Consider the following 22,431-nt stretch of genomic DNA (forward strand, 5'->3'; position numbering starts at 1 on the left):
ACTCGAAGCTAAACGTAGTTTTCTTGGAGGGGGTTATGTGAAAGAAATTTTCTCCGGTTTCATCGGATAAGAACGGGAAGGGAACGGAACGGGTTGCGGACACCGCCGGGCGTCCCTTTTTAGCTCAAGCGCGTCTCGTTTCGCCCACCATCGGCTCCGGAGCTCGTACGAGATAGAGCCGATCGTCCGAGCGAGGGGCTAACGAACGGATCTTTGTATGCGTGCGTTTGCGCAATCATCATCCGATCGCCGTATCCGAAGATTTGGTTCCGACGTAGTTAAAGAATCGATGCCAACGGCCCGCGCGGCGTTCTCTTCGCCTGGTCAGCAATCGCCTTCTTTGGCTCGTTCGTTTTCGATTCGTCTTACTCGCTTGGATCAATTCTTTGATTCTTCAATCTCTTTGCTCATGTTTCCGGGATTAAATTGTTGATTCGATTTCGTCACGTTCATATTTTTTTGTTTCGATTGTTTTATTTCATCGGTGAGAACGAATTTTGGTGAATGGGGCTCTTCTTGATTTGCAATAACGAGGTTAGGATTTTGCTAGGGTTTCTTTTTCTTCGTCCTACGTTGGCAATTATCTCGTTTTGTGTTGGGTTTCTAATTGGCAGACGGTGGAGAGCAAAATGAGAATTTTACTGGGAGTTGATGGAGAAAAATGTATCTTTTATTTGTGTTAATTTATTTAGATTACGATTTGCTGCATTCTTGATATGTAATATTCGAGAATTTGGTCTAACACACATTAAACCAATTAATTGTCTCAGAATTTGGCAGAATGTCAGCATCTGTGGAGGTAGGACACCACCTATAAGGAGCAAAGTTAGGTTTAGTTTAATGGAATCTGTTTGATCATCCAATCTTGATATTTGGCGAGCTGGTTAAGAGGATTTTCTTCAAATTTGCCTTCTCGAAAGCTACAGATTATGCACTAGTCTTTTCTAGCGTTGTTCGAGATGAATGTGGTGGGAAGAGTTGGAAGCCTCATCTCTCAAGGCGTTTACTCGGTGGCAACCCCTTTCCACCCTTTTGGTGGCGCTGTCGATGTCATTGTTGTCCAGCAAGAGGATGGTACCTACCGCAGTACACCGTGGTATGTCCGGTTTGGGAAGTTCCAAGGTGTTCTAAAAGGTGCTGAGAAGGTCGTTACGATCTCCGTCAATGGCGTTGAAGCGAACTTCCATATGTATCTTGATAATTCTGGGCAGGCCTATTTCATGAGAGAGGTTGTGCCAGGAAGTGACGATGCAGGATCGAGCAGTCAGGTTATAGGTGAATCCGACACTTTAAATTCGAGACCAAGCATTGATTTTGACAGTAATGTCGTTGATCAGAAGAATGATTTTGACACAAAAAAGGGGGAAATTGCTATAAGTGATGAGCAGTCTTACATGTTTCAAGATGAACAAGCTTCACCGAATGGTTCAGCTGGATCCTCAGGGTTTAGCAATTACCACTATGGGAGCCTTGACGAGGTGGAAGATATGGTTAAAGAATCAAATGACTCTAATTCAGAGATGGTGTTGATCAGTGTAGATGGGCACATTCTGACTGCACCAATCTCGTCGAATAAAGAGACCACAGACAATGTGCAATTGGATACGCCTCAGTTTCACCTTGGACCTGGTGAAGGATCCACCAAAGAATTCAGTGGCAGAGGAGATGCATGGGAATCTGGTTTGTTTGGTGATCTGGATGGATCAACTGTGAAAGACAAAGATGCTTCTGAGCAGCAGCTGGAAGTCCCTAGTGCACGTATAGAAAATCCTATATCTGATAAAGAGGCTTATAAAGTGGGTGATGTTACTGATCTTGTTGCAGGTCTGAGAAAAAATGACACATTTCAGAGCTGTTTGGATTTTATGTCACATACCGAGGATGTTGATTCTCAAGATGTGTCCTTAGATGCAAAAGATGAGTCCAGGTATTCTCAAAATTTTCTTCTTTCATAATGATCACAGTCCAGGATCCTACGATTAACGATTATCCTAACTCCAGGTCTGATGCGCAAAAAACCTTGACGACAAAAACAGAAGATATGAAAGACAATGACAATGTTGACACTACATGGAAAGATGATGAGGTTGAGCGACATTTGACTCCTCAGACTCAGAATCAGGGTTATGATTTATCATGCTCGCAGAGGTTAATGGTAGAGAACATTGAATATGTCATTTCTGATGAGAAGATCCTGAGCATTGAAACTACCCGACAGGAGAGTGCAACTACTTCTGTCCATTCAGTAACTAATGATGAAGAACAATTTCAAACATCTCCTAGTGGTTCTGCTGCTGAAGAAGAATGCCATCCAACGGAGAGTCATTGTATGGAAAGTAACATATCTGGGTTGGGTAAGTGGATAACAACAATATGGATCAATAGTTAGGTCCTTTTTTTCACTCCGTGGCCTTGTAATGATTTGTTTTTGCTCTGTCAGTCACTCATTCACAATCCTCTACAGGTTTTGAAATTTCACTTTGTGGAAACTTATTACATCCTGGTATGGGTCGCAATTCTGCTGAGGAATTCTTTGAAGCACATCGTATATCTGAAGAAGAGTTCGAGGCATCTGGTTCATCCATTATTAAGAATGGTAATCTTGTTGTCAGATGTGGAAACAAGTATTTGCATTGGGATAAAGCTGCTCACATCATACTTGGAAAGGCTGTATTTGATCTAAACATTTCAATTGAACCAAAAGACTGCATACCTGTTGAACATGAGGATGCAGCAAAGTTGAAAGAGGATGCAATAGGAGTCTCGCCTTCCTCCAGTCGCAGATGGAGACTGTGGCCAATTCCATTTAGGAGGTACAGGTCTCTTCAGCATAGCAATAGCAACTCATCTAATGAGGACCTTTTTGTTGATTCAGAGTCTGGATTGCAAAGTCCAAATGCAGAAAAAGTAGCAAATGGTAACATGAACCAGTCTCCTCGCAAGCAATATTTTCGGACAAATATTCCTACAAATGAGCAGATTGCTTCTTTAAATTTAAAGGAGGGACAGAATATGATAGCCTTTAGTTTCTCTACCAGAGTTTTAGGGAGGCAACAGGTTTTATGTTATTTTAATGGATCTTTGGTTGTCAAGTGCTTCTATAAATTTGATCCAGTCATTTGATCAGGCTACTTTGACAGGTTGATGCACACATTTATTTGTGGAGGTGGAATGCACGAATAGTAATATCTGATGTGGATGGAACAATTACAAAGTAAGAACCTTCATTTGCCTAGTTGTAGTTCTAGATGACCTATACATATAAGTATATGCTAATACTACCATGGAATATACTAGCCAACTTCCAGCTAACAATGAAATGTACATTGTAGAACGATATAACCTCTAAATTATCTTAATTACTTTATCCTATACGGTCTACAATAGACAATCTTGTGACTTAACATAGAGGGTTAGAACTTCCGTTCAGGATTTTGTTAGGTGTTTAATAGGCATAGTCTGGAACTTCAAATGTTTTATGTTCATTCAACTTTTTTTTGGTCAACAAGCTTGACACGCTACAGAATTAAGCATTTTGTTGTTTATTTAAGTCGATCAAGCAGTTGGCAATCATGGAAAAGTTACTTCAGATGATGTTCCTGCTGCTTCCAATTGCTGAGAGAGGAATCATCCATGAAATTGTAGTTGTTGTTGTGCTATTTCTTAACTAGCATCCGGTGCGAAGGTAAGATACTTTAGCTGGCTTTGATTACACATGATCAAAATCCCAACATCTCTTTTGAAATTTTAAGGAAAGTACATAAAATTACTGCAAAAATTCTGAAGGTCAGTGACTTAAAAAAAAAAAAGTAACTGGTTAATGCTGGAATAGATACATTCTTCGCTTCCAATAAAAAATTCCAACAGTTCTTAGTGGAACTATATGAAAGACCCAATAAGGTACCTAGTTATGAACTCTCTATCTCGTGGCAACAACTTCGGATGGCTATCAATACTGTTGCATAGGTGCTTTTATGAAGAATTTCTGGAAATAATAGACATTAGAGCTTAAGTTATAGCCCTCACATCCAACACAAACATAAGGAAAGAAAAGAAAAGAAAAGGACATCAGTATGCTTCTATGAAACTCAACGTAGCATGCTTCTATGTAAATCAGGGTCAATCAGGGCTAAGCATAAGTTTCAGTATCAGTTCCCATTTTGTGTTCTCCTATAGTGTAGATATGATATAAGAAGTTTCCAGGCAATTATTTGCTTTTAGCTGATCATCATACTAAAGTTATTGCTCTTAAATTTAAATCCCATATTAGTTTAAGAATTAGTTCCCCAAATTTTGAATTGTGCAGATGTGATTTGTTCAAATCTCAAAGGCCGTAAGGAAAGGTTTTATTAGGCACCTATTATCTGATTCTGTATCCATTGTGATGGGAATAGACTGCATGGGCCTTTATCAACCATTGGTTCATTCTAAACTTTAACATTTTATAGGAATTCCATAACTACATTTGATCATGGTTTTCACTCCAACTAGCTGCGGTTTTATAAAGGGTGATTATCTTGTGTATTATGTCTTGATTTCATGCATTTTACCTTTAATTTTATGAGCTAGTTTGTAATTTCAGAATGATATGATGGAGTACTTCATTTTGCATATTTTAGGTCCGATGTTCTAGGACAGTTCATGCCACTGGTTGGAAGGGATTGGACTCAATCTGGGGTAGCTGGACTTTTTTCTGCAATAAAGGTTACACGCTATGCACTAATTTGAGAAGTTTGTGTATGGGCTCTTGCTGTTTTTCTATAGGCTCTCTTTGTATCTACCTAATAAATGGTTTTGAATTGGTTTTCTTTCATAAAAAATCAATGTGCTAAGAATATGTTTACATAAGTGAGTCTTTATTGTGTTAAAAATTTTGAATGCAATAGAAGAAGCAAAGAAACAAGGGTTGGATTATATAGCATTTTGTAGATTAGTTTGCTTTTGCTACCATTGCAAACCGAGTTCCAATTTATTATGCTAACTTTGCATTGAGTCTTATTCATCTTTCATCTTCTCTCATTACAACTTATGGAACCATTTTGGTATGTTTCGACTCTTTGAAGCACCAGAAATTTCCATAGTGGATACTGTTTTAGTTCTGCTAGTAATTATCACAAGGATTTTCAACTTCATACAGTTTGGCATGGTTTGGCCAGTCTCCACTAGTCTGACTGACTTGGATGTGTAGGTCCTTGTGAGTATCTCATCTTGACCACCTTTTGCCAGTTGCTAGGTACATCACCTCCTCATCCCTTTTCTTCCTCTTCCTTCTTTGTTCTTCTTAGTCTTCTTTCTTGTTCACCCCTCACCCAGCAATACTGCTGTCTGTTTCGGCTTCAGTGTACCATATTCACGGAAATAGACCAGCAATTTGGAAAATATTATTTTCCTCATCCTTAGTACTAAGTTTATTGTAAAAATTATCATAAGCCTTGAATCTTATCATCCTTACTCTTTTGCATCTTTTTGGTTGTTATATATCTTTCAAAATTCTTTACATTCTTAAAATTTTGTCAATCTTTGAATCAAGATCTCTTAGTAGTAATTGTTTTCTGAACTTATTTGCACCACTACCGACTCTCTTAAAATGGACTCTTAACTTTAGTGTGTGTGTGTGTGTGTGTGTGTGTGTGTGTGTTTATATATATATATAATAATGTTTGTTCAGAGTTTTCTCATGTTAGTACTGTTTGTTTTGCCTTTAGGTTCATTTTTCTTAATTTACAGTATAGTATCGCTCTTAACTGGAAATCTCTCTAGGATGATTTGACACTCTCTGAAGTATATATTTGCCTGCTGCTTCTTTTGGTCAGAAAATGTATTTGCCACAGATATGGACATATGTTTATTCTGCTGTTATTTTTTGCAATGGAATAAGCACATACTTTGTGCTATGTAACATATAAAATGATGCCTTTGTCTCATTCTTGACCAGGAAAATGGCTATCAACTGCTATTCCTGAGTGCAAGGGCGATTGTTCAGGCATATCTTACTAGAAGTTTTCTTCTCAATCTTAAACAGGTATAACCATGATCACTTCAATACCTGGGTCTAACTATGTAGAATATTTTATCATGTGCCTGATTGTAATAAATGCATTGGCTCCTTGTGAGAAAGGGCTTACTTCTATTTCCAACAATTTTTGGTTCACAATTAATTGTCATTAAATTATCATAATTATGCTAAATCAATATTCTCTGAATCTCTAACTATTTTCAGGATGGGAAAGCATTACCTAATGGGCCTGTTGTAATTTCACCTGATGGATTGTTCCCTTCGCTTTATAGAGAAGGTAAATTGGTTTTTTCCTATCTTGAAGATTTTGTTTGTGGCAATGGAATTTTTGTTAAAGATCTATAGTCATTTACTGCAAATTTTAAGCTCTTCCCTCACAAGTTGAAATGGCTCAAAGACATTGATTCTCGTGAACTGTTAATCAAGCAACAGTTCTATTAGAGTCTCATCCAAGCAGCTGACTCTGCCACAGGCAATCTTCAACAGTTTCTGCTATGAATAGATTTTTGTTGAACATGTATAGAAAAGGCTAACCAAGCATTTTTTGTCCACCATTATTGAAGACTATAAAGTTTTACCACTAATCAATACTACGGTGTTGGATCTTTTATTCCATTTTCCTAATTCCCGGATTATATCTTTGACAGTTATACGCAGAGCGCCTCATGAGTTCAAGATTGCATGTTTGGAGGTAATTATTTTCCCTAATAGATATGCATCTTCTGTTTCTTCTTTATATGAGACAAACATGTAGAATCAGTTCAACAAGAAGTGAACTTATATTTCCCCAGCATGCATGACCACCAAAATGATTTACAACAATGGCATGCATGGTTCATCTGGATATTTAGCTAGGAGAAAATTATAAGGAACATCCTTTATCACTACAAGTCTAGAAATTTGGAATTCTATTGACTGCCTATCGAGTCTGTAAATAATGGTATACATAACATCAGACAAGACTAGATAGGTCTCCTCTAGCTAATTTCTAGTATAAGAGGGACAGTCTCATTCTTCTGTTATCCATGACCAGAAATCCTTCTGGCGCACAACTGAATCACACTTAAACTGGGTAAACATTTCAAGTTACATAGTTGACTGGTGTTCTATCAGTAAACTACTTTCTTAATATATTGGCATGAGTTTAAGAGAGAGAAACTTTAAATTCTCCACTTGGATTTTTTCACAGATCAAATTCTAGAATGATAACACAAGTTGAAAGATGCCATTGTTGTTGAAAGAATCTGGGTAAACTATCGTTCATCTTGTCCAAGACACCATAGTTCATAAATTATTCTTGTTAAATGCTAGAGTTACATAAGATGCCATTGTAGTTCTCTAAGCATGGGAGTTGTCAATTACTTATAATTGTTTTATTAGCGGAATGGATTCAGAGATTTTCTCAGAAATTTACATTTTCCTTTATAATATCAAACTCAAGTTTGTTGATTAGGTCTTTTCCCTTTGCAGGATATTAAAGCACTTTTTCCTTCTGATTACAACCCATTTTATGCGGGCTTTGGGAACAGAGACACTGATGAGCTCAGCTACAGAAAAATTGGGATTCCCAAAGGAAAGATATTCATCATAAACCCAAAGGTAGCTGTGCTGCTCTACAACTTTAATGTTCGCAAGGAATATTTACTATGGCATGGTCCTATTGATGTTATTTCTTAATGACAGGGTGAAGTGGCAATCAATCACTGCATTGATGTGAAATCTTATACCTCCTTGCATACCCTGGTGAATGATATGTTTCCACCCACTTCTTTGGTTGAGCAGGTGTGTATTCATTCATAAAGGATTGATGATCCTGTGTATGGCAATTATGCCGAACATTCTACTAGAAAAAAGAGTCAAAGAACGATGGTCTAGCACTTACATTTTTAATCTAAATGCATTATGAGTTTTCAGTTAATCAATCTTTCAGATAATTGATCTTTTGCTCTGTTGTGCAGGAGGAATATAATTCTTGGAATTATTGGAAGATGCCATTGCTAAACATCGAGGGCTAGTCCATCAAAATAGCATGCCTCAACCTTTTACTGCAGTTCCTGGTGACTAACGATTCCACCATTTTTATCAGCGGCCAGCCAGGCGGTAATTTGGTTCATTTGATTCAAACAAGCAAACTTGTTACTATCGTTCTATTAAAGGGCTGTTTACATTTGTAAATTAGCGATGACTATTCGAGGATTCTTTACTCCCTCCCCTGAGGTCAGTGGTCGGTAAATAATGTTGAGGATAACCTGTAAAGAAATGGTCCCTGTCTTGTTCATTTTAATCTTTATACTTATAGCTTGTACTCTTTTGTAGCTTATCGCCCTAAAGAGTCATGTTGAAATCACCTGCTTAGTTTTCACTTCATCCAAGTCACAGAGGTGAACAAGGCAAAGCTTCTCAAGAACAGTTTGCTGCCATTCCCCAAATGTGAGTTCTACAAAGATCAGAAAGGATCCAAAAGCAGTTGTACCTTATATAATGCACATTTTTACACAGCTGAGTGATGAAGGTGTTCAATTGTTCATTTGATATTAAACGTAATGCCTAATCTCATGCATTTATCAAACCCTTTGAATTCTTTATTGCTTTCTTTCCATTTAGAATTTACATGATCACCTGCAAATTCCCAATCACTTCTCGACATGACATTTTGAACAACCGCTGCTATTCGGCTTTGCTTGCTGGTTAATTGCAGACTGTTGTAGGTTTGATATTAAAACCAATGAAGAGGACAGGAGAGTCCTCAAACCAAATGGGCAAGCAGGAACAGGAATCTTGATAAGCTCACCATTTTAGGAACAGGATCTTACTGCAGCCTTGTCTCGTCTTGTAGTGCACAGACTAAATTAATTAGACTGACCAACATACTTTCCAAGGAAACAACAGATAAGGAAATTGATAAGATGAAGAGAAGAATCATAATCTTCCCTTCAATTTCTTTCACACATCCCCCACCCCACCCCCACACCGTACCTCTACCGGCGCCCAAGAGACGCGAGTTTTGACCGAGAGGAAGGTGACGAGCGTGGCGGCGATCGCCAGATCTGCGCGTTCTTAACCTTGGAGACGCTGCTTAGAACTCCCAGCGGCGTCACTTCTCCCATCACCGTCACCTTCTTCGTCGCCAAATCTATGTTGAATGATGTCACGCCTGCTTTCCCAAATTAGTGTAGCCTTGCTTAACAAAATCCTTAAGCTAATAACAGCACGTTGAAAACCATGAACAAAGAAAGGTTGACCGGGTCAAACTTGTGCTCTCACCTTCCATCTTGGAGACGTGCTTTCTGACCTTCCTTTCGCAGCATTTGCAGTGCAAAGACACCCTCAAATGCACGACCTTCGAAAACACCCCCATCTTAACTTACTACGATCACAGCAAGTCAGAAGAATACTAACACGGAACGCAGTCTCTCAAACCTGTTCCTTCGAGGCAGCAGGAGGAGATGGTGGTGGCTTGAAGACGGCGGATTCATCTTTCTTGGCACCCTGAAGCGAGGACGGGTCTGCTGAGGCAACAGGAGCAGCAGTCCCCACGCTGGGGAACACATCAAATGCGTCGTCGTCCAGTAAACATCGTGAGGAGCCCGGATGACTACTGAGGTCAGTTGGTTCTCTCGGACTCTCCCTGCTCGTTTGGAAGTGGGATTTTGTCCTGGTGGGAGCATGAGACACTGAGTTGAGAGCAGCCTTTGCTCGCCGCGGATCTCTCAAGTGAGGCGTGTGGCGGTCGATGGCCCTTCCGGTGCTGCCTCGGACCATGGACCTTCGGCCTACGCTGGTGCATATTGCTGCTGATGCTGGGGATGCACAGGGGAAGTTGACTCCCTTCATTTCCTCGAAGAGCAAAGGCGTCGTTTTGAACAAGTGAAAGAATACTAGCATGAATGTATGAGAGAGAGAGAGAGAGAGAGAGAGAGAGCTTAACGGCTAGAACAATCTCGGGATGCAACGGTAGACTAAATAATCACTGGCAACTTCACGTGATTTCATCTTCTAGCGGAGCAGAATTCATATGAAATATATCTCTGTGCAGCGACAGTGAGTCCGTCGAGGTGCAGCTTTCTTGTTGAACGCAAGCTGCAGGTCAGACAATTTCTGCGACCTCTAATGTACGCATATATTATTTGATGAAGGCTTTGGCAACAAAATTTAGGTGGACTGCTTGTGGTTTTAAATGCAGATCATATTATTTGCAAAAAGCATGACATTAAGAGCAAAGATTAAAATCACAAGTTAAAATTGAACTTCAAAAGTATATCTTAATGGAGAGTGTTAAGATTTAAATTTTTATCTTTTATCTTTTAGATAAATCGATTAGATATTATTTTAAAGATAAAAATCTCTTAGTTTAGATTGTTATTCTACACCTATAAATAAATACATTTAGTTTAATATCTCGTAAGTTTTTTTTTACCTTCTATTTTAATTTCAAGATGGAGATTTTTTTAGGAGAATTTTGAAATAATAATTTTTTTGAAAAAAAATATAAAGGTTATAATATTTAATGTGGGCTATACTAGAAAATGTGTGTACTCAATTAATGAAAGACAAAATCGACAGTGGAAGGAAAATATAAATGTCATGTTGTTTTACTTTTTCATATTTTAATAATGAGAGAATGTATGGATCAGACTGTCCATTCATTAATTATGCACATGAAATGATCAGATTTCATAACTGGCTTGAAATAAAGTGAAAAAAAAGAAAAGAGCTCCACTCACATGCAATGAACATGCAGTAGTGGAAATCAAGTTGGCTCTTCGAGTTATAATAAAAAAATCATCAATTGTGTTCTAATACAAAAAATAAATAGGTATTTAGAAACATAATTTACAACAACTAAATAATAACATTTTTTTTTAATTCAATCGCTTTGGACAATTGCGAAAGTATTCTCTCATTGAATATTTCTAAGCAAATGTTTCTATTTGACCTACGCAATATGTTATGCATGCACACAAAGCAATTAGTTCATCCCACTTTGTGATATGCAAACTATAAATCCATTGATCACCTTTTCTGTCTTGGGACACACCTCTATGTGATTCCTCCCCTAACAATTTGAACACAATCTAAAGGAAGTAAGAGAAAAATATATTTCATTTTGAAGCAAAATTTTTTGTACTCAGCTTGGATTAAATTCATGGGTTCAATTATGTTACCTATTAAACCGTAAAATTTTTTTTGTAACAAGTTGGAATTGCTTCGAGGCATATTATAATTTTTAATTATTATATATATATAAAATAAAAAAATTTCCAACTTAAAAGCATGGTTGTGAATATAATGGCACATAATTGGGATAAAAAAGTTAATTACTAATCTTTCTAAATAAATAAGCAATAAGGAAAGGAAAAAAAGAAATACTTTTCCCATAAAGCTTCAAATCCAATGGGCTGATTGTGGAAGGCCCATTTAGGAGCTGTTTAAAGACCTTTGGGCCGGAAATGGACCGGTCCATCTCAGCCTATAAAAGGGGCCACCGACCTCATCTCCCCCGTGCCATTTCTTTGGTTTTGGTGAGGAGAGCTCCTTTCTCGCTCGTCACCAACCCTTCCTACGATCTCTCGCGGAGGTCAAATCTCGTCTGGATTCCGCTCTTCGACGAGGTCAGCTCGCAGTCTCTCGATCTTCTTGTTCTGTTCTTTCGTGTGTTATTGTGATTGTCTTTGCACGTTTGTGGCTCGCGCGGGCCAGATCTTGGAATCTTCTCCTTACCCGAGTGAATCGGGAGCACTGTGATGGTTGGATACCATCGCTATGCCAGATCGTTTCAGATCTTGGGCTTTTGTGTTCGGATCGGTTGATCGGACGCGATCTAATATGTTTTGGCCGTCAAACGGTTGTGTTCTTCAAATCCTTGCTAATGTTTTAGTTGGATCGTTGGATCTATCTTTTCCAGTAGTTTTGGTTTAACGTTCTGGAACTAAAGGCTGCTTTGATCTGGGAATAGCAGCTCACTTATATCCAGTAGGAACTTCTTCGTCTCATCGATATTTCTGTTGTTAGTCGCGTGTAAATTAATTGATGGACTCATTTTTCACACACTGGCCTTTTTTGTTCCTTTTTGAGCATTGAATCTAAGGATTCTAACCTCTCGTATCCTATTTTTATATTATCTTGTTAGTGCTTATGTTGGATCTGGCCTTGTAGCTCAACTTGGAATGCATCAACTGAACGACCTTGGGAATGGAATTTCCACCATCTGGGGTGTTATTTTGAATCGTATTATCAAAATTAATTCTTTGTTGTGGAATAACAGTACTAGTTCAAGATATCGCTGAACTATGCCTTTGGATTATTTTAGCATGTTTAGGGAACCTAAGTCGATGAGTAAATATTAAAAGTTTTGGGGATTTCTGCACATTCCCCGACTAAGGATGGCCCAATGCACGAGTCTCCAGCCACTATAAGGCCTCGGAGGGTCAATGTATATGCACTATTTTGCAAGTTTCCGTGATGCAATACCCTTACTGTGACATGTATGTACATGCTTTGCATACGGGTTAGATACTTGCGTGAAATATTTGGAACTTTTCAGATTTGAAATGAAGTTCCTTCTTATTTTGTAGGACACTTTTGCAATTTAACAAGAGTGGTATAAATTTAAAAGATCCCATGTCAGCTTTTTATTGCTTTCCCATTTGAAGTAAGTTTTTTCATCTCATGTATCTGGCGGCTTTATACCACGATGAACCTTAATGAACTCGGATGGCTGTCATCTAATATGATGTCTTGCTTATATAACTTTTTAGTATGATTATTTTCTTTTGTATGATGTGCTTGAACACAGATTCTAGATGACTTCAAGGTTGTATCTTATGAAACTAGTCTCGATAAAGGACAAAAAAAGTCTTTCTTGTCCTAATCAGAAAGCTCCTTTCGCACTTGCATTTCACAGATTTATAAGAAATGGCCGACGCAGAGGATATTCAACCACTTGTTTGTGACAATGGAACTGGAATGGTCAAGGTTAGTTTGTACTTGTTGCAGATGAGCAACGGTTCTTTCTTTTTCAGCATTTGGTTTACAAATTGAAATGAGTCTTGTGTTTATTTTGTCAAAAGGCTGGATTTGCTGGTGATGATGCACCTAGGGCAGTCTTCCCTAGCATTGTAGGCCGACCTCGTCACACAGGTGTTATGGTTGGGATGGGCCAGAAAGATGCTTATGTTGGTGACGAAGCACAGTCCAAGAGGGGTATCCTCACCCTGAAGTATCCTATTGAGCATGGAATTGTCAGCAACTGGGATGACATGGAAAAGATCTGGCACCATACCTTCTACAATGAGCTCCGTGTTGCTCCCGAGGAGCATCCAATACTGCTCACCGAAGCCCCTCTTAACCCAAAGGCAAACAGGGAAAAGATGACCCAGATAATGTTTGAAACTTTCAATGTACCAGCTATGTATGTTGCTATTCAGGCAGTCCTTTCGCTCTATGCCAGTGGCCGTACTACTGGTTAGTATCTTGTGATCGCTTGCCTGATGTGATGGAGTTGGTCATTCTTTTTATTTTCAACTGGGATGCCCAAGCTAAATGCCATTTTGACAGGTATTGTGCTTGATTCTGGTGATGGTGTCAGCCATACCGTTCCTATCTATGAAGGATATGCTCTACCTCATGCCATTCTTCGTTTGGATCTTGCTGGTCGTGATCTCACGGATTGCCTGATGAAGATCCTGACAGAGAGGGGTTATTCATTCACTACCACTGCAGAACGGGAAATCGTAAGGGACATCAAGGAGAAGCTTGCCTACGTTGCTGTTGACTATGAACAGGAGCTGGAGACTGCCAAGACTAGCTCTGCTGCGGAGAAAAGCTATGAACTTCCCGATGGGCAGGTTATCACGATTGGGGCTGAGAGATTCAGGTGCCCGGAGGTGCTCTTCCAGCCATCGTTGATTGGCATGGAAGCCGCTGGAATTCATGAGACAACATACAACTCTATTATGAAGTGTGATGTGGATATCAGGAAAGATCTGTATGGCAACATTGTGCTTAGCGGTGGATCAACAATGTTCCCTGGTATTGCCGATCGCATGAGCAAGGAGATCACAGCGCTTGCACCAAGCAGCATGAAGATAAAGGTGGTTGCCCCACCCGAAAGGAAATACAGTGTCTGGATAGGAGGCTCCATCCTTGCCTCCCTCAGTACCTTCCAGCAGGTAAAGCTTTATACATCTTAGTTTAAGCCATGCAACGGATCTGATCTATCTATACTCTATTTAACCACCTCGTTTGCTTAAATCTGCAGATGTGGATTACCAAGGGGGAGTACGAAGAATCTGGTCCGGCAATTGTCCACCGGAAGTGCTTCTAAGCTTTTGTTACCTGCATCTTATTTCCTACGGCTTGTTCTTTGTAGTCCTGGGTTTGTTTGGAAATCATGCCTTGTTCAAATAGTGCTTGAGACGTCTTTGTACGGTTGAGGATGGATTGATGAATAGCTTCCCTTCACAGATGTTTCAACGAGGAGGGTGGCTGTAAGCAAGTACATGTATCTTTGTACCCATATGTCTCTCTCTGTCTGGTTTTGTGTAGCGTTGTATCGTAGTTCTAGTGTCTATCCTGGTTCGGGACTTGTTCCGTGGCTCGCCTGCTGCTTGATTTCTTGTATGAAGTATATTACCTGGTTTATCTGCTATTTGCATGTTTCATCAGATTCTCGCGTCAGGTGTCTTCACTTGTTTATCAGCTATTATTTCCTTGGTTTAATCTCATGTGTTTGTTGATGGTTCGTTTTTGGAATAGATTTGGGGGCTCTAGATGTGGAAAACCCGAGTCAGTTCACGGTACTAACACTTGGACAATATTTAATTGGACAAGCACTTGCCATGGGTGCTAATAGTGGCGGTGGCTGAGCCCAGTAACCTCTCTCATCGAGCAAACACACAAACTCAAAGCAGTCCCAGCAACCATCAACCATATCTGGCTGGTTCTTCAAATCTGGTATGATGCTGCATCATTCCATTGTAGGAAATAAAGCATTGGAGATCGCACCATATCATTGTCGTAATTGTTACAATTATGACAATGACAATTATGACAATGATATGCCATTGATATGTGTCATAATTATTACAATTATGAACAAGATGGCCTGCCCATGCACCGATGCCATTGCAATAGTTACGTACGAATACTTGGGCATTAAAAGGCCTAACCATGATCCATCACTACTATTTTATGCTCCTGTGGCCATGGCAAGAAGTTGCACCGCAACCACATTGAAATAGAAGGATCAGTTTTCTGTGCAGCGTTTGCATTTGGCTAGCACTGGATTTTGATCGGGGATCAGAAGGAGCTCTCAGAAGCATACAGATAATATAGGTGAACCTATAAAATGTGTCTTAGTTATAGGTTGGAAGAGAAATGAACTAGTCATTTTATGATCTTCAAAACCAAAAATAATCAACATATAAGCAACACATCTAAATGAGCATGTGAAGCCATCCAGGATATTTTGATGTAACGGGTAGCATTTAGACTTTCATTTGAACAAAAACGTGAAACAAAGATACAGTTCAACTAACACCTGTTAAAAAGTAGGGGTTAGATGAAAATTAAACCTGGTAGATTATTTTAAACAATGAAAAGATGATGACCCGAACAAAATCTATAAACAAAATTGAAACAAATCACTTTGAGATAATCAAAACATAATAATGTTTCCAGTCAAGTAAATTATCATGCAGGACACATATTCATACCTTTATATGGTGTGAGAATGAACAATACAAGAACAAAAAGTGAAAACACCATGTGCTTAATATTGACACTAAAATAATTTCTTAGATGAGCAAATCAAGAAAAAGAACTTTACTCGATATATGCCATTGGTGTAGCATCCCCCATTCGTATGAATGTTCGAAGCAATCTTGTATATCCCTCTACTCAGTCCCTTATATTGATAACAAAGTTTTCACCGAATCTAGCTACGAAACAGGCAAAACAAGGTGAATGGATCAAACATTTACTTGTAGCGATAAGCAAGCTCCGTGAACAATTTATGAAGAACATCATCACCACGAACAAAAGCAGCAGTACACATGCAGCATGAAGTGTATCCTGTAAAGAGTCAAACTCTTGATATAATAAACAATGACCATATCCACCTATGTGGTTCTAGTTATGTTGATCATGAGATCTACAAAACTAGGGAACAGTTAATAAATAAATTATTAAAGAAATGAAGCAAATACAGAAAAAAAACAATTGGTTTGACAATAAGAGATGCCAGACATGCGGCACATTATTTAGTTCTGCTGAAGATGAAGTAGATTTCTCAAACTTTGAACAAAAAAAAGAGCATGTGTATAAGATGCATTCTTTGCTAAGTTTCTCTATCTTATACTAACCCACGTGATAGGGATATTTCAGCTATTTGTGTTCCTACGTTGCTTTTAATCTGGCTTTATACATAGTATTACAGAAGTAGTTTTACACAGAATGTAGTTATTGTCTTCCCCTTTACCAAAATGGCTAAATGAGACCTAAAAATTCTGCTCCAAATCATTAAAAACATAATCTTAAACAAACAAAGAAATAGGCTTCTATAAGGTAAAACATCATGAGAGAAAAAAAAAGGGGGAAAGACTAAAGGAACATAAAATAAACATAAGCATTGAAACGGTCAGCATTTGACTTAAGCAAAGAAGACTTTGTATCCTTGATGAACATATATATATATAAGAACAGTTGATCGCTTATATATGGGCATATATAAGCATGATTTTCTTGGAAGTAAGACGAGCAAATAATCGCTTGGAGTACATAAATAAACTATCGAGAAGGAACAGTTAAATCCCGAGATGAACAAACCACTCAAATTGAGGACAAAAAAAATGCTCTAGAGCATTTAGATTTTAGCAAGAAAATATCATTAAAAAAATTTCACCAAAAACAACAAAGTGCTTGTGCTTGTATCACCAAATCCTCCTTAAATTCATCCATCAACTTACTAAAGTTCTGTGAGAATCATTTACCCTAACATTGTGCTTCCAATCGTACTATAATACGATGAAGCATTTTGAAACTGCTACAACGAATCCGAAACCAAGGACCCTAAGAATCAGAATCAACAAGCAGAGAATTTAAACATGCCTTCCCCAGCTGCACCATGTTATCAGCAATTCGCCGGACTTGCTTCGCCTGACAACATGCGGTAAACGATAAGTGGACGAACAACGACATGGCAGCAAAGACGGTCAAGTGCTCGAAGAAATCACCTTCGCGACCATGGTCTCGATGCGCTCGTGATTGACCAGCTGCGACACCATCGTCCTGCGCGCGCGGAACGGAGTGTCAGCTCGAGGACCCCAGGAAAAGAGAATAGAAGAGAAGAGGTGTAGTGCGAAGACGACCTGAGCATGGAGCCGCGGGGCCGGCAGGGCGGCCGAGGTTCCTGAAGCTGGTGATCGTGACGGAGAGAGAAGCGGGCTGCGGTGAGGGTTTCGTTTACGGATTTGGGTCGGCAGAGCGCGGGGACAAGACATGGTTGAATTGGGTTTTATATAGGTACACACATGGGTTGGGTTGAGTCCGGTTGCTGAAATGTAACCCGGTTGAAATGGGGCCACCGATGAGATGAGGGATAAATTGGGGTTGGATTGGGTTCGAGTTCAAACCTAAAGGAAACAAACCTTCGAAAAAGTAGATCAGGTTGGGTCAACTTTAAAACACTGTTGACCAAAATTGACATTAATTGATTTTAATCCAATCATAGATTGGCCCCAAAAAAATCAATGCTTTGAGCTATTTGGATTCAATCGATAATGTCTTAGTGGCAAAATCTAGCTTGAATCTACTCGGTCTCTTTTTATTTTACATGGTTTATAAATAAGGAAGAACAAAATTGATATAGCATTCCGGTCCATACACTTTAAAAGTATGCATTGCATCTCTATAAATATAAAATTAAAACAATTAAGTTCATTTAGTCTAATGATATTAGTTTTATTGATAAAAATATAAAAATAAAGAGAAAAAATAATTTTAACGTTTAGTGATAGACGATGTCAATGGCAACAGTCATGGTAAGACTCCTCGCCCATCCTAACAGCTACCCCTCTATCCTCCACTAATAGTTTCACATTCATGAACTACTCCGCTTCCATCAGCCCCCCGACGTCACCCCCTTCAACATCGAGTTCCACGTATAGTGAGTCACAAACGAAGCATTATGACATGGCCCGGGATCATCACCTGCGACGTCCACCCTCGCATTACCATCCCTCTTGCCCTCTTAAACTGCTCCAGCCCTGTCGAGTGCCCATAGGGAAAAGACCTTGCTCTTTTAGAATGTCGTTGCGATCCCACCTATCTAAGCCTCCGTCGACATGTACTAGCTCCCGAAACAGATGTACACCACCGACCGTGACAAGCACATATCTAACCATGCCATGACCTCTTGCCTGCCACACACCCCAAGTCTTTCGTCGGGTGAATTGATCCCACAACCCAAACACGACCATGGCCATAGGATTGCCTTAAGCGGGGGAGGTAGTCACCCTCTAGGTTGTCGAAAGTGTTGTTGACATTACTCTAACTACCGACGTTGGTTAGCAAAGAGTCCATGATGAACTCTCAAGCGGGGGAGGTGGGTGTCGAAGGTGTTGTTGACATCAACCCAACTAGTGACGTTGGTCAGGAAAGAGTCCATGATGAACTCCCAATCTGAGTCACTGGCCTTGTAGCGACAATAGACGGAAAGGAGATGAGAATAAGAGAAGGAAGAGACGAGGGTCATCGAAAAGGAGGAAGCGACAACGTCGAAAGAGGGAATAGGGGGGGAATAGGGGACATATGTCACTAGATGTGGTCGAGGACGAAAATGCCAAAGGCGCCAGAGGAGTAGAAGATGACGTAGGGAATGCTAGATGTGGTCGAGGACGAAAATGCCGAAGGCGCCATAGGAGTAGAAGACGACGTAGGGAATGCCGAGATCAACGATGAGGTGATGGGTCCAACCGATGAAGAAGTCGAAGATGATACAGAACTTGTTGACGGAGCATAGATCAAAGAGCGACGCCCGTTCAACATTTGCATCGACATCGACGCAAATGCAAAGGGAGAGGAATCCTCCACCACAAACGCCAACAATGCCACCATCAACTATCGACACCATCCACCATCAAATGTTAAAATTATTTTTTTACTCTTTATTTTCATATTTTCATCGACAAAACTAATATCGTTAGAATAAATGAACTTAATTATTTCACTCTCATATCTCCACAAATGTCAATACAATTTTTTAAAATATAAGAACCACACTAAAGACAACTAACAAACTAACGACCTTAGTTAGCCCAGTCCATAAGTTCACTTTGAATTTGAATGCGTTTTAAGCAAGATATCACCTTGTCCTTGTCAGTGATACGTGGCAGATGTTATTGTCAGAAGCAGGTGAAAACAATGGTGAGTCTGCAAGTTGTTTTCCCACGTTATAACAAGAATCAACTCCTCCATGGAAACTCAAGACACGAATGATGAAACCTTCTTAGCTTCCCATATGATTCCAACTTGAAAGAATCAGAGTTTATGCAGTTGAAATTATGTATTACCAAGAACTAAAACACATTTAAATTTTTTTCGTGATTAAGTATTAAGATAATAAACTATTGGAAGCAGAATCAATCAGGTCTACTTTGAAATGGAGTATCTGACTTGTTCAATATGGACTCCAGATCCAGGAGCTGACAGAAAAGACGGATACCATAATCCAAAATTACCACGTTCTCACCAGGATTACATTTATGATCTGCAGCCTCATAAAAAAAAAGCCCATCTAGTAAAAGAAGCCGAGCACTTTACCACCAACATTCTTTCTTCTAGCTTCTTCGTGATCCATGATTCCAGCAGATGTGGTCAACACAATGTAACCGAACTGCATACATTGGTACCGAAAAATTGACATTAGTTTTATCTATGCTTCACACCATTGACAAAATGGAGCTGAAAAGGAATATGGCTACCATACAAATCACATCAAATCAACAATTAAACAAGTATCTACATATCTATTCTTGCAAAGTTTATAAAGAAAATATCTGCCCTTACAAATTTTATTATTAGCATGTCTACCCAAGTATTAAGAATCACACAGACTACTGAAGTTTTTTTTTTTTTGCAGAATACTCAAGTCAAGCACCACAGTTTGTAACTGGTTTTAGTTTGAGAATTGTATTAGAACAAAACATACTTGAAAATATTGTTAACAATCTAACAATCATAATAGCTTTTATAGTATTAACATCAATTAGAGATTCAACTGACAATAAAATCACGGTCAACTAAAAGGTCTTAACTAGGATCACATTGTGCAAGTTTTTAGATTTTACAGGGATATAAATGTTAAACCTAAATTTAGAGGAATTGAAGTACATAGATCGCTGAGTTTTGAATTATATACTTGTAGTTTTGCCAATATAAAAAATGTAGAACTATAAACAGATATGGAAGGATTTTAGCAAATTTACCTGACGTGATGGGAGTAGCCTGGCAGTCCAAGGCTCAATCTCTTTGACGCCCACATCAAAGCGAGGGCTAATCACACCACATTTGTTCAGTCTCCCATTCAACTCAACAACTATTTTACCAGCCCGGTGATCATCCACGTATTCAAACTCACCAATATATCCTGGAGAAACATACATGTCGAGGAATCATCAAAACAATGTAATTTTTATAGTATAAACACAGACATAATCAAAGCACTAACCATGCTTCTGCATTACAAGGAGAAACTTAATTATCACTTTAGATGATGGTCTAATCATGACCTGCCGCTTTCCACGCTTCTCTGCATTGTACATGCTCTTGAGAGCATCATTCAAAACGCTGATTCTCACCATCCTGGTCAAGCCTGCATAAAAATCAAATGGTTACATATATTAAATGAAAGACAAGGAACTTGGAACCAAAATCTAGTGACCCACAGGAAAAGATGAGACCTTCCCATGACCTACCATCTAGGCTGCAAAGCTAATTAGATAAACATTAGAAACCTCCCAGCTTGCTTAACAAGCTAGAATAATATTCTGAGCACCAAGGGATTCCTCTATGTACAAAAATAACTTTAAAATACTAAACTGTTCCAAATACGATGTGTGGATTGGTTTTAGGTTGGTGCGTACCAGCTGTTTGTTGTTGGATAGGTACCATGGAAGGTTTGGACAAGCAAACCCAAAAAGTCACCCACTTGTAACCCCTAAAAGCATGCAAGAATACAGTTTCGTTCTAACTCAATGTAACCACCAATATATTTCGAGACAAACATTATCACGGAAGCCTTAATCCAAACCGGCTGACCTAACAATTTATGAGAACGAAGTTTCTAAAGTAGGAATGGTTTTAGATCAAAAACGCCGGCGGGCTGCAACTTTCGTTGGTAACTTACAGCAAACATCGAATCAAATGGATCAGAAGATTGCCCAAGACAACGATACTAATAGATAATGCTTTCCTAATTGGATATAGCACCCACCCTACAATTAGACCAACACATATGGTGTAAACAAGAAACAAGATTGACCGTAAATACCAAGAAACATGTTAGATCAAAAACAGATGCAGAAAGCAGACTAGAGTCCAAAAAACTATATGTAAAACAAATCCTACAAAAGGACCCAGAAGAATGAAACGCACAAACAAAATCGATCGATTGGAAATCAAAACACAGCAACGATCCGTCTCATAGAAGATCGATGTGATTCAAAGAACAAACTCGTACGAACGAAGTGCAGGAGAAGAAAACAAGCGGGAAAAGACTAAGATCGCACCTCGGGAAGAAGGATCTCGCCAACGCGGAGAACCGCCCCAAACCCTAAACTCGACAACGTCAGCGAAAGCGGAGGAGAACGGAGTCGCGGTTTATATCCGCCTCCGTTCTCGTGATTCCTATCGTTCCGGTCCCTTGGATCGTGATCGAACGGTTATAATCGAGTGTAGCAAAGAAGCCCTAATTTTGACATTCACCGGGCCAGCCCATCATCCTGCACTTGGATCCGAACCCATTGACTGATCGGCCAGGAGAAGAAGAGATCCGTTTGACTTCACAGTCCATCAAAGTCAAAATATTTCTTAGATCTTTAGATTAATTATCAAAATATTTTACTAAATAAATTAAGTGATATGTTTAAATATATATCGAATAAAAATTTAAACCTTCAACCTTTGATAAATACGTCTAACACGTCATCACCAACTAAATCTTATCTGAGACCAAATATTGGTTTGGATTTCAAATAAATGTCACATCCCTGCAATGAGATTATTCTTATTTTTGAAAACTCAGAATCGAAGGTCTCTGTTCTATGAGGTAAGTTCACATAAATACAACCTAAGATGCAAAAACATAGGGAAGATAATATTTCAAGCAAACATTTGATGACTGATAAGACAAGACA

The 22,431-nt window shown here is 39.0% G+C and overlaps 4 protein-coding genes and 1 long non-coding RNA gene across 6 annotated transcripts; 2 read left to right on the plus strand and 3 right to left on the minus strand.

The window, feature by feature from the left end:
* The first annotated feature begins 27 nt into the window (after positions 1-27).
* Positions 28-8,331, plus strand: LOC103991320 (phosphatidate phosphatase PAH1). Of its 2 annotated transcripts, XM_009410730.3 has the most exons (12): positions 30-323; positions 771-1,927; positions 2,002-2,354; positions 2,465-3,057; positions 3,141-3,214; positions 4,620-4,704; positions 5,936-6,022; positions 6,221-6,293; positions 6,664-6,707; positions 7,487-7,615; positions 7,700-7,798; positions 7,975-8,331. In XM_009410730.3, exons 2-12 carry the CDS (start codon positions 960-962, stop codon positions 8,029-8,031), a joined length of 2,562 nt encoding a protein of 853 aa, XP_009409005.2. In that variant the 5' UTR covers positions 30-323; positions 771-959; the 3' UTR covers positions 8,032-8,331. The 2 variants fall into 2 exon arrangements, 1 of the variants encoding a protein (XP_009409005.2); XR_010515013.1 differs by lacking the exons at positions 6,664-6,707; positions 7,975-8,331 and having other exon boundaries at positions 28-323; positions 7,700-7,720.
* Positions 8,332-8,726: 395 nt separating this feature from the next.
* Positions 8,727-10,000, minus strand: LOC103991804 (protein SODIUM POTASSIUM ROOT DEFECTIVE 3-like). Its single transcript, XM_009411347.3, has 3 exons — positions 9,437-10,000; positions 9,281-9,356; positions 8,727-9,170 (listed from the first exon to the last, which is right to left on the minus strand). Exons 1-3 carry the CDS (start codon positions 9,899-9,901, stop codon positions 8,995-8,997), a joined length of 717 nt encoding a protein of 238 aa, XP_009409622.2. The 5' UTR covers positions 9,902-10,000; the 3' UTR covers positions 8,727-8,994.
* Positions 10,001-11,499: 1,499 nt separating this feature from the next.
* LOC135678588 (actin-101-like) lies at positions 11,500-14,682 on the plus strand. Its single transcript, XM_065191547.1, has 5 exons — positions 11,500-11,628; positions 12,921-12,991; positions 13,087-13,480; positions 13,574-14,187; positions 14,277-14,682. Exons 2-5 carry the CDS (start codon positions 12,932-12,934, stop codon positions 14,340-14,342), a joined length of 1,134 nt encoding a protein of 377 aa, XP_065047619.1. The 5' UTR covers positions 11,500-11,628; positions 12,921-12,931; the 3' UTR covers positions 14,343-14,682.
* Positions 14,683-16,313: 1,631 nt separating this feature from the next.
* Positions 16,314-18,023, minus strand: LOC135679897 (uncharacterized). Its single transcript, XR_010515357.1, has 3 exons — positions 17,386-18,023; positions 17,251-17,305; positions 16,314-17,173 (listed from the first exon to the last, which is right to left on the minus strand). It is a non-coding gene; the product is annotated as an uncharacterized LOC135679897 (long non-coding RNA).
* A 1,621-nt stretch (positions 18,024-19,644) lies between these two features.
* Positions 19,645-22,075, minus strand: LOC135678590 (small ribosomal subunit protein uS8-like). Its single transcript, XM_065191550.1, has 4 exons — positions 21,805-22,075; positions 20,745-20,888; positions 20,503-20,663; positions 19,645-19,910 (listed from the first exon to the last, which is right to left on the minus strand). Exons 2-4 carry the CDS (start codon positions 20,875-20,877, stop codon positions 19,812-19,814), a joined length of 393 nt encoding a protein of 130 aa, XP_065047622.1. The 5' UTR covers positions 20,878-20,888; positions 21,805-22,075; the 3' UTR covers positions 19,645-19,811.
* Positions 22,076-22,431: the final 356 nt, after the last annotated feature.

The sequence above is a fragment of the Musa acuminata genome, chromosome BXJ1-7 (assembly GCF_036884655.1).
Source record: "Musa acuminata AAA Group cultivar baxijiao chromosome BXJ1-7, Cavendish_Baxijiao_AAA, whole genome shotgun sequence".
Lineage (NCBI taxonomy): Eukaryota > Viridiplantae > Streptophyta > Magnoliopsida > Zingiberales > Musaceae > Musa > Musa acuminata.

Bases quoted from the DNA above. Each gene is read 5' to 3' on its own strand.
- LOC103991804 (XM_009411347.3), bottom strand. From the start codon at position 9,901: ATGCTAGTATTCTTTCACTTGTTCAAAACGACGCCTTTGCTCTTCGAG. The intron at 9,357-9,436 runs GTTTGAGAGACT...GTGTTTTCGAAG, and splicing joins CTGCTGCCTCGAAGGAACAG to GTCGTGCATTTGAGGGTGTC. The intron at 9,171-9,280 runs GTGAGAGCACAA...TTGGGAAAGCAG, and splicing joins GCACGTCTCCAAGATGGAAG to GCGTGACATCATTCAACATA.
- LOC103991320 (XM_009410730.3), top strand. From the start codon at position 960: ATGAATGTGGTGGGAAGAGTTGGAAGCCTCATCTCTCAAGGCGTTTAC. The intron at 3,058-3,140 runs GTTTTATGTTAT...CTACTTTGACAG, and splicing joins GAGTTTTAGGGAGGCAACAG to GTTGATGCACACATTTATTT. The intron at 3,215-4,619 runs GTAAGAACCTTC...TGCATATTTTAG, and splicing joins GTGGATGGAACAATTACAAA to GTCCGATGTTCTAGGACAGT.
- LOC135678590 (XM_065191550.1), bottom strand. From the start codon at position 20,877: ATGGTGAGAATCAGCGTTTTGAATGATGCTCTCAAGAGCATGTACAAT. The intron at 20,664-20,744 runs GTTAGTGCTTTG...ATGTTTCTCCAG, and splicing joins CCTTGTAATGCAGAAGCATG to GATATATTGGTGAGTTTGAA. The intron at 19,911-20,502 runs GTAAATTTGCTA...CAATGTATGCAG, and splicing joins GGCTACTCCCATCACGTCAG to TTCGGTTACATTGTGTTGAC.
- LOC135678588 (XM_065191547.1), top strand. From the start codon at position 12,932: ATGGCCGACGCAGAGGATATTCAACCACTTGTTTGTGACAATGGAACT. The intron at 12,992-13,086 runs GTTAGTTTGTAC...TTTTGTCAAAAG, and splicing joins ATGGAACTGGAATGGTCAAG to GCTGGATTTGCTGGTGATGA. The intron at 14,188-14,276 runs GTAAAGCTTTAT...TTAAATCTGCAG, and splicing joins CCCTCAGTACCTTCCAGCAG to ATGTGGATTACCAAGGGGGA.